At 42.4% G+C, this 15953-nt stretch overlaps 2 protein-coding genes and 1 pseudogene across 2 annotated transcripts in view; 1 reads left to right on the plus strand and 2 right to left on the minus strand.

Moving 5' to 3' along the window:
* Window positions 1-4738, minus strand: part of LOC147817367 (uncharacterized) — a 5533-nt gene extending 795 nt beyond the window's left edge. Inside the window, exons 1-6 of the mRNA XM_087170956.1 lie at window positions 4604-4738; window positions 3410-3492; window positions 2746-2860; window positions 1772-1804; window positions 771-858; window positions 4-408 (exon numbers count right to left, since the gene is read on the minus strand). Of these exons, the coding sequence (XP_087027082.1) occupies window positions 4-408; window positions 771-858; window positions 1772-1804; window positions 2746-2860; window positions 3410-3488 (720 nt within the window). The 5' untranslated portion in view covers window positions 3489-3492; window positions 4604-4738. The remainder of the gene's footprint in view (window positions 1-3; window positions 409-770; window positions 859-1771; window positions 1805-2745; window positions 2861-3409; window positions 3493-4603) is intronic.
* A 2442-nt stretch (window positions 4739-7180) lies between these two features.
* Window positions 7181-9372, plus strand: LOC111646398 (tripartite motif-containing protein 16-like; annotated as a pseudogene).
* An 898-nt stretch (window positions 9373-10270) lies between these two features.
* Window positions 10271-15953, minus strand: part of LOC111646397 (bile salt-activated lipase-like) — a 10820-nt gene continuing 5137 nt past the window's right edge. Inside the window, exons 5-12 of the mRNA XM_023395871.2 lie at window positions 15147-15277; window positions 14126-14233; window positions 13746-13869; window positions 13023-13209; window positions 12082-12285; window positions 11399-11596; window positions 10946-11053; window positions 10271-10845 (exon numbers count right to left, since the gene is read on the minus strand). Of these exons, the coding sequence (XP_023251639.1) occupies window positions 10749-10845; window positions 10946-11053; window positions 11399-11596; window positions 12082-12285; window positions 13023-13209; window positions 13746-13869; window positions 14126-14233; window positions 15147-15277 (1157 nt within the window). The 3' untranslated portion in view covers window positions 10271-10748. The remainder of the gene's footprint in view (window positions 10846-10945; window positions 11054-11398; window positions 11597-12081; window positions 12286-13022; window positions 13210-13745; window positions 13870-14125; window positions 14234-15146; window positions 15278-15953) is intronic.

The raw sequence follows: 15953 nt of genomic DNA on the forward strand, positions 1-15953 counted from the left end.
GACCATCAACACTCGAATGAAGTTATACTGGAAGTGTCTGGTTGTGTTTCCATCAAGGGAGAACACTGGTGCAGCTTCCAGTGATGGTTTCAAAACCAGCTCTGCAAGTGATGATCCAGAAAGCCCAGACACAGTTTGTCCATCGTCTGAAACTCTTCCAAATATTTTCACTACAGTATAGCTGTCTGCTTCAGGTAAACATGATTCATTGTACAGGCATTCTTTGCTGACTATTAGTGAGTAATGAGGATCCATGCTGTATTCCTGTTGGACTCTGTCATTCGTTGACTTTTCTTGGTCAGTCATGACCAGAAGTTTTTGGTTGTAGCTGTGCGAGATCTCAGATGCACCTAGCAGTTGATCTTGTATCTTCTGTTCATCAACAGATGCCAAGAAGGTGTCAAAGTCCTGGAGAATAAAAGACAGATCAAGACAAAACGACAAATTTTGATATAGATAACTTTATCATAGATAAGTGAGAAAGCATGAATGTCCATTTCAAGACAGTTCCATGTAGTTGTCTTAATCTCTTCCTCACATCCCACAACTGTGAGAAAATACATTGTTGAACTGTAGTGGTACAACTTTTATTTTTATTTTTTCTGTGAGCGCATTTATGCAAGATATTGTATCTCATTCCATTTTATTGGATATATAATCTCTTTTAATAACTGCTTTTATTAATTAAGACTGATTTGGGTTCCAGTTTGACTGGGTTTAGTTCCTCTACACTCAATACTGATTCCCATCTTCTTTTGAAATCCACCAACCTTTTTTGTTTGATTGACACAGGCTGTGAAATCCTGACAGTCCTGAAACGCATCCAGCAAACTCCTTGTGTTTTGGTTAATGTCCTCCCTTAAAGGAAGATTAAAATGTTTATGTCATAGAAAGTAAACAATAATCACATAAATTCTAATTCAAACCACATTAGTATCAGTATAACAACAAATTGAAAATATAACAAGGCCTCAGACTGTCAGACTGTAGCAGTTCAGTCTCATAGAACAGATTTCTATCGCACAAAAAGCACAATCCACATTGACTCCCAGAGATATGATGTAGTAATCATCATGAACTTATTCAAGGTAAAAAAAAAAATAGCCTTTTAACCACTTAAACACTTTTTGAGTTTTATTATCAGGCCATTGTTCATGTGATTAAAATCCATCTTGTACCAGAACAAATGGCCAAAACTAACCAGATCAGTCCCATCCTCCAGCCCTTAGCCGGTGTTCTGTTAACACCAGCTGTGCTGCCCAGACCCAGTAACAAGTCCGCATCATGTAACTTTAGTCAAACTAAAGAATGAAGGATAGTTGGGAAGTTTTGACTAAGCTGACAATGCATCATGGAGGAAAAAGAAAAACTGTCAATACGTTTTCATTATATATCATTAATCTAATAAGAAAATCAAGTTACAATGGAAATTTGTTAATTTAAGAAAAATTATTGTACAAACACATTTTGAGAAGAAAACCTGAAACTATTAATTATTATTAACTATCAATAAATGACTATTAAATAGACCTGCAACTAGTGATTATTTTCATAATCAATGAATCTGTAGATTATTTTCTCAGTCGATGTACTGCCCATAAGAAAACTGTTTTGTCTGACCGTCCTCCCCCAATATTATAATAATAAATCAAATTTTTCTATAATGTTGAGACAAGTAAAATAAAGTCATTAAATGTTTGATTGAATCAAAATATTCTCACGAGAACAGCATCAAAAGACTTAGTGGAGAACATAGTAAATAAATCCTTACCTCTCAATGGGTCTCCTATTGATGAGTCCATGCCTAAAATAAAATACAGAATATGTTGGGTAATAAGTATCTGATGTACAGAAATTAGTGTTGCCATTACACCGTTGGTCAAAATCAAATTAAAAGATCCTTATGGCAAATATTTATTTTATGTGTTTATATAATAATTAAATATCAGCCAATATGTCATCATCAGATTTTTTAGATTCTTGAAAATTGATATCAGCCTTAAAAGTCTCATATTGATCTTTCTGTACTTTACACTGTAATACAGTTTTAGGTTCTAAGCTGTTCACTTTTGGTTCTTAGTCATAAACAAGTTGTGAACTGCCTCATCAACTATTATGGTACAATGACTTGTAATAGGGAGACTGGTGCCTCTTTTTGCACAGTGTAACTTTGCTGAGCAGGTGTTGCAAGAAGTGCCAAAGTGAGTTTCTGTCAGGGGCTCAAACTGCCGGACTCAGGCCCAGCAAGTTCAAGAGTAATGCCGAACCGTAGATCAGTTAAAAAGACCGACAGAATTAATTAGCACCTGTGGCTGCAGAGGTCGCTCTTGCTCAGCAGAAGTTACACAGTGTTGCTTTAACATAATCTCAAAATGTCAACAATGGAACACAGTTTAATTACTATTATTATTATGAAAATTTTACTTTTTAATAAAATTGAATGAGTAACTCTGATAAAAATCATACTATGTTTATACTTTGAGAGCTTTAACAGAAACAGGAAATACAAAATCTAATCAACTAGAAACATACATATCTGGATACATATCCCCGAAGCCAAAACAATGTGACAAAGTGAATGATTGTTGATAGTAATGATTAGTGATTTTCAGTACGAGGTGAAAAGCAAAGTGGATAAAGAGTGTTGTCATAGTATCACAGCAGTGTCTCAATATAAATATCTAAAATATTTGCATATAATCAGTGTCCCAGAGCCTTAACAGCTGCAGACATTGACCCAGATACCTGTGGTGTGAAGGCTCCTTCAGCCTGTCATGAAACATGTTTTGAGGTAGTCCTCTGAGGCGGTGCAGTGCAGCGATGTCTGGGCCGAGCTGCTGCCACTCTTCCTCTCTCACCTCTGAAGTTGAAGCAAACGTCACATTTAATGATCCACAGGATCAGCTGCAGGTTTTTCTTATGCTCATTCTTACTGACTGACGTCTGCAGTAAAACCCAACAGAGACGCCAGCTGAGTGTTTGCTGTTATTAAAGCACACTCACTGTTACTGTCGTGGATCATATGAAAGAAAAGACATTCATTAATGTAGTGTGTGATTAATGTTATCTGAGTTATAATGTGTCCTGACAGTTTTGCTCTCTTACTGTGGTAAAAGTAAAACGAGGAAGTTCAGAATTCAAATCGGTAAAAATCACTTCTGTTAAACGGCCTGTAGGGGGAGCTCTTGTCCTGGTCTGTGCCTCAGTTACTGATTCACTGAGTTGAGTGAGAGACAGTTGCTGTACTGATTTCACACAAGTTGTGTCTTCCCTATTCAGAGTTGTAGTGTTACCATGGTAACCACAGGTATTGCCAAATCAACCAGGACTGAATCTTAAGGGTCACAACTTTAAAGACGTAGAACAGAGTCTGAACCTGAGCTTCGTTAAAATGTCAAATGTTTCTTACTAAACGGTTCAGTGAGGATGACGAGGCTGAAGAGGATCAGGAGCCTCAGTCTCCACCGGCTCTGCCTCCGTCCTGCCATCACGCTGCAAAACATCACACACAGAGACACACACAGGACTGAGTCACACACCGAGCCTTTACAATTAACACTCCAGTTTTACAACATCTGACTGGGAGTGACGCACACTACAGTGTCAGTCCCATCAGGAGGCGTCTGATTGGCCTCAGATTCATCCTGCAGCTTAAGTTCTCTACTTAAGTCTGACACTTAAGGTTTAATTTCTTCTTAGCGGAGGGAGTTCATTAAGGGTGTTGCACAAAATCTCTTTAAAGGTTTCATTTTGTTTAGGAATAAAGATTTTACACCTGTAAAATTCAACTGTTTCCATGGAGACACCTGTTATCAGTTTTAGGAAGCCGGCGACATTAAAGAAGTGCGTCACTATCTCCTGTGGTTTTGACAAAACTTCACCACTGCGTTGATCAGACGGTGAGAGAGTTTAAACTCGGTGATTGACCCGGCACACAGCTGATCTGTGGACATGAAACACCTGGACTGTACCTCACTGGAGGAAAGATCATGAAAGCAGAGTGAGCTAGATCTAGATCTCTAGAGGGTCGGACAAATCGAATAACCTGACTTCTGGTAAAATCTGTGTTGTAGAATCAATTCCTAATCGTTAAGAGTGTCCATTGGGTTCTCTTCGTTTATCACTATAGACTTAACTTGCAGTTAAAATAGAATCAGAGGTACCTTTAGTGTTTTCTTCCTTTCTTTGATCGCTAAGGTCTTTTGTGCAACGGTTTGCCTGACTCTAAGTGATTCTTTAAGTGATTCCTTTTAAGGGGAAACCATAAGGAGAAGACTTGAGGTTGTTTTGTGCAACTCTTTTTACTTTAAGGAAACCTTAATTCACACTTTAAAGAGAGTCTTAACTTTGTGCAACCAGCACCAGTGGTCCTGCAACAGATGGTCTGGGCCCCACAGATCCCTGATCTCAGCATCATGGAGTCAGTCGACTTCATACCAATGAAGTTCAGTCCAAGCCACAGTTCAGGGAGAAGACAGAGAATAAGGGTCGCTCCACATGCTTTTGAAAGGTGGATTAGATTAGGTAGAACTGCCCCCACTTTGGATATATGTTATCCTTTATTTCTGTAGCACATTTCAAACAATCTCCTGCTCCATCTCACCCTCCCTTGTTTCTTCTCAGGTGGTTTGATGTGTGCAGCCAAAAGCAGCTCCTGGAGGTTTTTACCGTCTGACGGCTTTCTGAAGGTCTGAGAGTCTTTATACTCTTCAAGGAAATCACACATGTGTTTTGGCCAGAGATTATAAAGTGATGTACAAACCAGCAGCTCTTTAAAATCTCAGGACTGATGTTCTGGCAAATCTCCTGGTTCTTGTTAGAACTCTGGCAGCTGAAGGAAAGAAAAAAGCTGATTTAGTTTTTGCCTTGATTTGGCTGCTGAAGTTCAGATTTCTAATTTTTTAATAAAGAGTATTATTTTGAAAATGACTGACCTTGTGTGTATGTTGTGTAGTTCTACTTACTGTTTTCTGTGTCACCTGTGTCTCGTTAGTTAATTAGTCTGCTGTGTGTCGATGTCTTCCCCTTCTCGGTTGTCAACAGATCACATGTTGTTCAGTTACTGCATCTGCTTCTTTTCTAGGATCTTTGCGTTTGCTTGGATTTTGACCCTTTCTCCTGCTTTCTGTGGATTTTGGATTCTTGCCTCTGGTTTATGGGAATTTGTGTGTGTTTGGATTGGCTGACCTTCCTGCACACATTCCTCTTCTTCTGCCTCTGTGCCAGCGACAGCCGGGACCAGAGGTATATGGTTTTTGGGTTGTCTGTCCATCCAATTCACGTGGACATGATATCTCTGTAACACAAACATTCACTTGGACTCGAGGATGAAGTGATTAGATTTTGTCAGTGAGTCACAAAACACCTTTTAGCCATTACGCAAGACTTCTCACAGCAATTATGACAACACTTCACAAAGAGGGTTCATATTTTCTATGACTCTGGATAAACAGGGATGTAACCTCGATCTAGTCTGAGTGGCGGAGGGATACGACCGTGAAGAGGTGATTCTAGTTTATTAAACCACTGAACTGTGTTGCATTACAGTCTATCCTGTGTTTATGGTTACCCAGCCTGCACCAGGAGTAACAACAACTTTCATTCTTTCCGCCAAATAGAATGATTTCTGTCTTGTCTTTATTTAATTGAATGAAATTTAATTGCATCCATTTACCCGCTTGAAGTTTTGAAAGTGATTCGTGTCATCTACGTAGCTGGGATAAGTAACGGTATTGTGATGTATGATTTGACCTAGAGGGAGCAGGTGGAACAAGAGTGGCCCAACACATGGGGGACTCCAAACGTGGTAGTGATCCAGTCAGATTTCTGATCACCGATGGAAACAGCACCTGTCGTCCATGTAGGACTGGTACATACTGACTGTGCCTGATGAGAGTTAAAGCTCTGCCTCGGATAAAAGTCTGTTACGTTGTTAGAGTAAATAAAGACTGAGCTGTTGTGGATCCAGACGGAGGCTGTGCTCTGTGTTAGAGACTGAATAAGAAAGATATCTTCTATGTTTCTCTATAAATCATCATGTTACAGTGGATCCAGCTGAAGTCTTTGTCTTTAGTTTGTGTGTTTGGTGAGTTTGTCAGACGACGTCGCAGTTATAGAATCAGGATTTGACCAGAGCAGGTTCACACTCTAAAAAAGAAATGTAAAAAAAAAACTGTCAAATGACTGGCAAACAAAAACCGTAAAATTAAAGTAACATATCCTAAAAAATTAAGTGTCAATCGATGAAATATAAACACAAGCTTAATATTGTAAAGGAAACCTTTTGTTTTGAAGACAAAGTAAAAAATACTGTGTAAAACAGATTAAATCATCTCAAACTTCAACTTCTCTATCTCATAAAATACAATATACTGAAGAAATGCAAATTAATTCTTGCTGCGTCATACTTCAACACGCACACACACACACACACACCACACACACACACACACACACACACACACTCCTCCTTTGATGTGATGAAAAACAGTTTCATTTCATCCAGAATCACAAAGTTCGAATGTAGAAGTCACATAAATGTAAAACTAATAAGATTTACCCTGAAATTACAGAGAATCTTTATATTGTTATTATGAACATTAACCTTTATAATAACAAGCTACATTTTTAATTACAGATAATTACTGTCATTTTACACAGATTTGTTTGTAATTTAAGAAAGCAGAAAAATACTGTTTAAATAAAACAGTAATTTGTCTTTACAGAAATGTGAAATAAATGTGATTCATTATTATTGGCATGATGATTAATAGAGAAGTTTGGCTGTTAATTCACATCATTTCTGTCATTTTACAGACGTTTGTTCACAATTTTTAAAAAACAAAATTACTGTTACTTAGAGTTATTTTCTGTAAATTAGGATTTTTTTTACAGTGTAAAGGCACCGTACTTCCCCTCTGTGTTACCACGTCTTTGACTTCAATAAAGAGTAAAAACAATGAACTAATGGAACTAATAGCTGAAACCAGATTAATCTCCAAATACAACTGAAGCTCGTCTTGTCTCGAGCTGGATCAATATATGTGTTGGTCACATGACACATGAACAAACAGCAGCGAGGCGGATGCCTGCATCAGAGGGATCAGTTCTCTACACACTGATTGTGACTCTGTGCTGTTGTTATCTGTGTGTGGCGAGTCCGTCCGGAGAGCTGCGTCTTTATTGGTCGTGTTCTGAGCTTTATGTCGGACCGAGGGTTAAACACACAGTGTCAAACCACTTCCTGGACTGAGTCCAAGCCTGATGCCCCTCCCTCTTCTTCCTGCTCTCAAACACAGCCAGCTCCACTCTGTTCATGTGTTTCCTTGTTCCCTCCCTTCAGATCTACAGTTTGAAGATGGGTGGAACCAACATGTGGTGAAGTGCGAGAGCTGACAGGCCCCGTTCACTGCAGAGACACATGTTGTTGAGATCAGAGCTCAAACTAGTTTCAGTTCTGAGGAAGTGAAACTCAGACACTCGTTGTCACCGAGAGCTGAAATGGCGCAGAAAGGAGATCAGCTGGACCGGGAGACCTTCTCTTGTTCCATCTGTCTGGATCTACTGAAGGATCCGGTGGCTCTTCCCTGTGGACACAGCTACTGCATGAACTGTATTAAAAGCTTCTGGGATGGAGAGGATGAGAAGAGAATCCACAGCTGCCCTCAGTGTAGGCAGACCTTCACACCGAGGCCTGTCCTGGTGAAAAACACCATGTTAGCAGCTTTAGTGGAGCAGCTGAAGAAGACTGGACTCCAAGCTGCTGCTGCTGATCACTGCTATGCTGGACCTGAAGACGTGGCCTGTGATGTCTGCACTGGGAGGAAACTGAAAGCTGTTAAATCCTGTCTGGTTTGTCTGGTCTCTTACTGTGAGAATCACCTGCAGCCTCATTATGAAGCAGCTCCATTAAAGAAACACAAGCTGGTGGAGCCCTCCGAGAAGCTCCAGGAGAACATCTGCTTTCGTCACGATGAGGTGATGAAGATGTTCTGCCGCACCGATCAGCAGTGTATCTGTTATCTCTGCTCTGTGGAGGAACATAAAGGCCACGACACAGTCTCAGCTGCAGCAGAAAGGACTGAGAGGCAGAGAGAGCTCCAGCTGAGTCGGCAACAGATCCAGCAGAGAATCCAGGACAGAGAGAAAGATGTGAAGCTGCTTCGACAGGAGGTGGAGGCTATCGACGGCTCTGCTGATGAAGCGGTGGAGGACAGTGAGAAGACCTTCACCGAGCTGATCCGTCTCATGGAGAAAAGACGCTCTGATGTGAAGCAGCAGATCAGATCCCAGCAGGAAACTGAAGCCGGTCGAGTCAAAGAGCTTCAGGAGAAGCTGCAGCAGGAGATCGCTGAGCTGAAGAGGAAAGACGCTGAGCTGAAGCAGCTCTCACACACAGAGGATCACAGCCACTTTCTACGCAACTACCCCTCACTGTCACGACTCAGCGACTCTACAGACTCATCCGCCATCGATGTCCGTCCTCTGAGATACTTTGAGGACGTGACAGCAGCTGTGTCACAGCTCAGAGAGAAACTACAGGACGTTCTGACAGAGACATGGACAAACGTCTCACTGACACTGACTGAAGTGGATGTTTCACTGTCACAACCAGAGCCCAAGACCAGAGCTGACTTCTTAAAATATTCACAGGAAATCACACTGGATCCAAACACAGCAAACACATGGCTGTTATTATCTGAGGGAAACAGAAAAGCAACAGTAATGAGACAACAACAGTCTTATCCTCGTCATCCAGACAGATTCACTTTATGTCCTCAGGTCCTGAGTAGAGAGAGTCTGACTGGACGTTGTTACTGGGAGGTGGAGAGGAGAGGAGGAGGAGTTTCTGTATCAGTCTCATACAAGAATATCAGCAGAGCAGGGAGGGAAAGTTATTTTGGAAACAATGACAAATCTTGGTCGTTAGATTGTTTTCAAGACAGTTCATCATTTAGGTTCAACAGCATCAGAACTCCAGTCTCAGGTCCTCGGTCCTCCAGAGTAGGAGTGTACCTGGATCACACAGCAGGTGTTCTGTCCTTCTACAGCGTCTCTGAAACCATGACTCTCCTCCACAGAGTCCAGACCACATTCACTCAGCCTCTCTATGCTGGACTCTGTCTTTACTGGTGATGGAGTCACAGCTGAGTTTTATAAGCTCACATAGATAAAAGTCCAGATTTGTATTTCATTCCTAAAGTTATTGTGTCTCCATCATTGTTGCTAAAAGCTGGTTGTTGTGTTTTGTTTGTTGAATCCTGATGTTTTATTACAGGTGAGATCAGCTCCATCTAAGTCCTTAAAATGAGTCTCATCTTCAGCAGCTGCAACATGAAAGTTGTTGACACATTAAAACATCAATAATCACAATCCAGTCGTATGATTTACATTATTGTGACATGAGACTTTTACTTTGATACTCCACCTGTTTCTGTTTTCAGACACACACACACACACTGATCACAGCTGATCAGCGCTGATCACAGCTGATCACAGCTGATCACCGCTGATCACAGCTGATCACAGCTGATCACAGCTGATCACCTGATCACAGCTGATCACCGCTGATCACAGCTGATCACAGCTGATCACCGCTGATCACCGCTGATCACAGCTGATCACCGCTGATCACAGCTGATCACAGCTGATCACCGCTGATCACCGCTGATCACCTGATCACAGCTGATCACAGCTGATCACAGCTGATCACCGCTGATCACCGCTGATCACCGCTGATCACCGCTGATCACAGCTGATTCAGCTGATCACAGCTGATTCAGCTGATCACAGCTGAATCAGCTGCTGGTTATGAGATAGTTTGAATGGAAATAAGTATAAAATACTGCGCTCCAGTTGCAGCTGACAGTTAACTCACTGACTCCATGGCAACGTACTGCTGACAGTAAATACACGCTGATGCACCATGACGAGTTGATAATGTCCCAGCACCACAGATCTCATTCACTATTCTTTCAGAAAAACATTTCAGGATCATTATCAAAAAAGTTTGTCTCTAAAATGTTGTTACAGCTCCTCAAAAATCCAGCAGCAGCCGAACTCCAGAAACCAGTAACTCCAGCCGTCATGAATGAAGACCAGTAAGAAGGGAATCATTAAGTTAAACACAAGTTCCTTTACACTGTGCTGAGCACTGGAGTAAATGTACTTAGTTACTTTCCACCTCAGCTACAAACTGAGCTGAACTCACTGATCAATTGATTGATTTTGGCCTGAAGATGATGACGTTACTCAGAAATAAAAGCCAGAGTTCAGAGTTCAGCTTGGTTTATTAAGAGAAGATCACACAGTCACACCTGCTGTACCTGCATTCAAGCAGCGTGTTTCCTCCTCAGGCTAATGCTGATTGGTTAATTAAATTATTTAAAGGTCCCATATTTTACCCTTGTGGTTTATTGTCATTAGTGTGTATTGTAACTTTATTGTTATTTTTTCCTCTTCTCCTGTGTTTTATTTTGAAGTGTTGATCTATAAGAAGATATAAAAACATCTCAGTGTAGTTTCACATCTCCTCTCTCAGCTCCTCTCTGCAGCTCTAGTAACAACAGGTCGGTGAGCCAATCAGAAGAGAGGAGGCTCTGAGCCTCAGTCCTGGCTGATGGTTTATCTCTTTTATTTGTGTTTATTCATTGTAATCCTCATTTTCTTTCATCGTTAATAATTCTTCACACAGTTATAAACAATTCCAGTGGTTTGTAATTAACAGTGTTCAAAATAAACAGCAGCGCTCAGATCTCCGGCTCGTCCTCTTCTTCTCTCTTTATTGACGGCAGGCTGCTGTAGGTCTGGGCCCAGTAGCTGACGTACTGTGATCTCAGGTCGTAGCTGAAGAGACCAGATGAGTCAAGTCACAGTAGAAACAGGAGAATGGTTGAGTATAGCACAGTACAGCAGGCAGCTATAGAACACAGTAGAACTCAGGTACCTGATGGAGGACTTGTTGATCTTGTGGTTGATGTTCAGGTAGGGTCGGTGGTGTCTGGTGAAGGGGGGCCAGGGAACTGGGACTCTGCTGTCGCCGCTATTGGGATCACTGGACAGGAAGAGGAGAGACAGAGCTGGGACCAGGTTCAAACTACTTGACAGTAGTTCAGACTAGTTGAGATCAGATCAGACTACTTCAGAAGAGACTAGTTCAGACCGGTTCAGACCGGTTCAGACCGGTTCAGACCGGTTCAGACCGGTTCAGACTGCCTGCAGAGGACAAAGACACTCCTTCATAACCAAACTGAGGAGAAGTCTTGTTTGGATCAGTGGAGAAGTAAAGACCAGGACAGAGCAGTCACAGGTAGCCAGGTGTGTTGACCTGTGTGTGTGTGTGTGTGTGTGTGTGTGTGTGTGTGTGTGTGTGTGTGTGCAGTGCATGCTGGGCATTTACCCGGTCCTGGCGAAGTTGGTCCAGTATGCGATCATGTACCGGGACAGGTCTCGGTGTCGGGGGAAGTAGACCAGTGGGGTGGTGAAGGGTTTACCAAACAGGTACTGCAGGTCCTCGGCGTGCTCCGCCTCCACCCAGCGAGGGAACCCTGGGATACGAGTCTTCATGTTGAACAGGTAGGAGTAGGTACGGGCTCCACTGAGGGACAAACAACAGGAAAACCACAGGTGAATTCTGGTTTTTAAATATGAACTGGACAAAGGTTCAAACTCAGGTCTAGAACCAGGAGCCTCAGAATTCACCATGTTTGTTTTGTTGTGCTTTATTTTGTGATTAAAACATGAAACTTTCTCCATGTTTCTATAAAGCACTTGTGGCACAGAGCAATGACTGTGGTCCAGACCAAACTATCTTCTGATTACAGTGTTGGCTAATGTGCTAGCTAGTCATGTGACTCCATAGAACAGCAGAGGTTGTCAGTGTTTTTAACAAGCTATCGCTTTTTGTTGTCCTGATATTTACTGTGGGCAGTGCTAATAAAGTTCAGTCTAATACAATGAAGTATAATTTACCACTCTGGGATTAAACAGTGATGTTTCAGCTTCTTTTCTCACATTCAAAACAAAAACACACTCTGACCACCACCATCTTTCCACCTGGATCTTCCACCAATCAGATCTGACCTGGTATTGTTGGCATGGTGTTGGAGGGCGATCTGAGTCGGGACCAGGAACAGGAAGTCTGTCTCAATGTCGGCCACCGTCTTCTTCACCACCGCCTGCTCCGGAAACGACCCCCAGTTAGACGTGTAAGCGTCGTAGGCCGAGTCGACGGCAGCGTTCCCCTTCTCTTTAGTCAGACCGGCCAGCAGACCCTTCACATGCTTCCTGAGGAGAAGACAGGAGATCAACCAGAAAGTCTTCACAGCTCCTCTCTTTGCTTCATTGGAGCAGAAACTACAATCTCAACTTTTTTTGATTCAGTTGAACAAACATTTGAGTTGTCCACACAGTGACGTCACAGCTGGAATCATCAGGATCAAGCTGCATAGAGTGAGGTGTCATCTGCATATTGACGAAACTTAATATTGACTTCAGTATACAGTAACACATAAAGACTATCAAGAAGTGGGCCTTAGTTATGTCCCAATTCAGGGGCCACATCCTTCGGAGGACGTGGTCTCCGAAGGTGTGGCCCTTTGTAGTCGGTCCCCACATTGGATCCTTGGTTGCCCAGGAAAAGAAGGTCGTGTTTGTCGGTCACATTTGAAGGAGCCTCTGAAATGGGACAGTCTATTCGCGCTGCTGTGAAGTAATCCTCCGAAGGATGCGGCTCCTGAATTGGGACACAGCTCTTGAGTCGAGCCTTGTTGGACTCCACATGAATTATGGCAGAGGAATCACGGGCTAAAATATTATATTCTCTACTTATTGTGCATTGCATGATGTTAAATCTGTATCTATGATGACATGAAAATTTGACATTGTTTAAACTGTAATTATCTCGGTTCATCTTTTATTGTGAAGTCTCTTTGAGCCTGGTTCTTCTGGTCCTAGGCAGATTTTTACTTCAAAATAAAAGTCTCCAAAGCAGGCTGATAGTGCCGTGGTGCTTCTGTACTCACACAGGGGTGGTGGAAGTTTTGTTGTTGATTGAAGGAACGTCGACTCCGGCAAAAATGTGTCCATCCATGCTGTTGACTCCGGCCATGTAATCAAACTGAGCGGCGTTGTGGAACAGCCGGCTGGGTTCATCTGGAATAAAATCACCATCAACCACCGGAGCGAGTTCAAGGAGATCCATGACCACACCTACCGAGAGGACGGACACACAGACACAGTTTGACTCCAGTTTCAATGTCTCTACTCTTACGAAAGCAAGTGGTTGAGATCTCTCTGGTCACCTTTCTTAGCTTTTCCTGCTCACTCTCCATATACTCCATATAGTTTTTATACCTCCGCACCGGTGACAGTTACAGCGGCAGCCATTTTGTTTTTGGGTTGTCCACCTGACTGGTCTGTCTTTCATTTAATTGTATTTTACATCTTGTTGCTATTTGTCAACCTTGTTATCTGGATTTCACCTTCTGAAAGTGAAGTGTTATTATATATATATATATATATATATATATATATATGTATTTTTTAGTTTTTTGTTTTCCATGTACTTGGGAAGTTTTCTTCCGTATTAAACTGTTGCTGATTGTTAATGCTGATCCCACTGAGAATCAACAGCCAACATTTGAAACACACCGTTCCTGTCTGTTTGTTTTAGGTCTAAATTCTGAGCTGAGCAGCTGCTTTACGTTACGACTTGTGTGTCAGTCAATGCAGATGTGCAGATGGACCTTTTCCAAGAATAAGCAGCACGTCGATTTTTCCCGCCATGGTGAGACCGACCGGGTCGCTCATCTTCAGACACGTTAACATCTCGTCCTGGTTACTTCTCCAGCAGCCGACCTTACGGGCGATCTGCAGAAACAAACCCGGTCCACGTCAGTCGTCTACAGTCCATCGACAAGATCAACGAGATCATTCATGAAGAATTTTACTCCATGACACACACATGTATTTTTACTCCATACGTGACGAAGATCAATGAACAGAATCAATAACCGAGCTGTATTTTATGAAACGTCAGAGGTAACGTTTGATGCAGTGTGTGTGTGTGTGTGTGTGTGTGTGTGTGTGTGTGTGTGTGTGTGTGTGTGTGTGTGTGTGTGTGGACCTTCTTGGTCAGAGCCATGGGTTTGGTCTGTAGAGCCCAGGGACTGAGAGCCACACCACACTGAGTGATCGCTCTGCGGAACAAGCCTTTACTGTGGGGAGACAGCATCTGAGAGAGAGAGAGACAGAGACAGACAGAGAGACAGACAGAGAGAGACAGACAGAGAGACAGACAGAGACAGAGAGACAGACAGAGAGAGACAGACAGAGAGACAGACAGAGACAGAGAGACAGACAGAGACAGAGAGACAGACAGAGACAGAGAGAGAGACAGACAGAGACAGAGAGACAGACAGAGAGAGGGAGAGAGAGAGACAGAGAGAGAGAGAGAGACAGACAGAGACAGACAGAGAGACAGAGAGAGACAGACAGAGAGAGACAGACAGAGAGAGGGAGAGAGAGAGACAGAGAGAGAGAGAGAGACAGACAGAGACAGACAGAGAGACAGAGAGAGACAGACAGAGAGAGACAGACAGAGAGAGACAGAGAGAGAGAGAGAGATTTACTAAAACATAACTTTGATTTACAAAGTCGAGATTTGGACATAAAAAGTCAGAATTATTTGCCTTTCCATCCACTGACACCAGGAAACTGATTTTAACATAGATTTAATTTCAGGAATGACACAGTTTGACTTCGTAAATCTTACAATTTTGAATTTGATTTCAAAATTTTGACAGAAAAATGCATAAATTTTACCTACAATAAGTATCTGTGTCATTTCTAACATTAAATCTTTGTTATTCTTTTCCAGGAATAAACTCTCGTCCATGTGTGCTACATAATTTAAGCGTAATGCCTGAATGATTTAGTAAATCTTAATGAGTCAATTGTTTTTACTTTTAATTTTGTAAATTAAAAAAGCACTTTCAAATGTCAAATGTCAGGTTTCATAGTTTAGCCTTTAGCCTTTAGCTTCTCTATGACTCTTGTGTGTTTGTCTTAGTTTTAGCTTTAATTCTTCACTGAGCGTCAGTGACGGCAGCTCAGGTGAACGCTCACAGATGTCTTTAACCTCTGACCTGGAAGCTGACACTGGCGGCTCCAGCTGATTGGCCAAAGATGGTGATGTTGTCAGGGTTTCCTCCGAACACCTCGATGTTCCTGCGGACCCAGGAGATGGCAGCGTGCTGATCCCACAGTCCATAGTTACCTGAGAAGCAGCAGGAGTCACCTGATCACTGTTTCCTGTCTTAGCCTGAGATAAAGTCTGACGTGGTTGGTTGGTTGATTGATTGGTCGTTTGGTTGGTTGGTTGGTCATTTGGTTTGTTGGTTGGTCGGTTGGTTGGTTGGTTGGTTGTTTGGTTGGTCGGTTGGTTGGTTGGTTGGTTGATTGATTGGTCGTTTGGTTGGTTGGTTGGTCATTTGGTTTGTCGGTTGGTTGGTTGGTTGGTTGGTTGGTTGGTTGGTTGTTTGGTTGGTTGGTTGGTCGGTTTGTTGGTTGGTTGTTTGGTTGTTTGGTTGGTCGGTTGGTCGGTTGGTCGGTTGGTTGGTTGTTTGGTCGGTTGGTTGGTTGGTCGGTTGGTTGGTTGGTCATTTGGTTGGTTGGTCGTTTGGTTGGTCGTTTGGTTGGTCTTTTGGTTGGTCGTTTGGTTGGTTGGTTGGTTGGTCGTTTGGTTGGTCGTTTGGTTGGTTGGTTAGTTGGTCATTGGTCGGTTTGTTGGTTGTGTTTTCTCCTCACTGGGAGAACAACTCTGTTTAAATGGGAGGAGCCACAGCCACTATAATATAGTTAATGTACCAACGTGCAACTGTGTGGGAACAGGAGGTCATATGAGGATCACTGTGTGCAAATTGTGCGATAACAGGAAGTACAGATGGCCTCAC

The sequence above is a fragment of the Seriola lalandi genome, unplaced genomic scaffold, assembly GCF_002814215.2.
Source record: "Seriola lalandi dorsalis isolate HSWRI2012SDOR001 ecotype SW California unplaced genomic scaffold, Sedor1 jcf7180002054970, whole genome shotgun sequence".
NCBI lineage: Eukaryota > Metazoa > Chordata > Actinopteri > Carangiformes > Carangidae > Seriola > Seriola lalandi.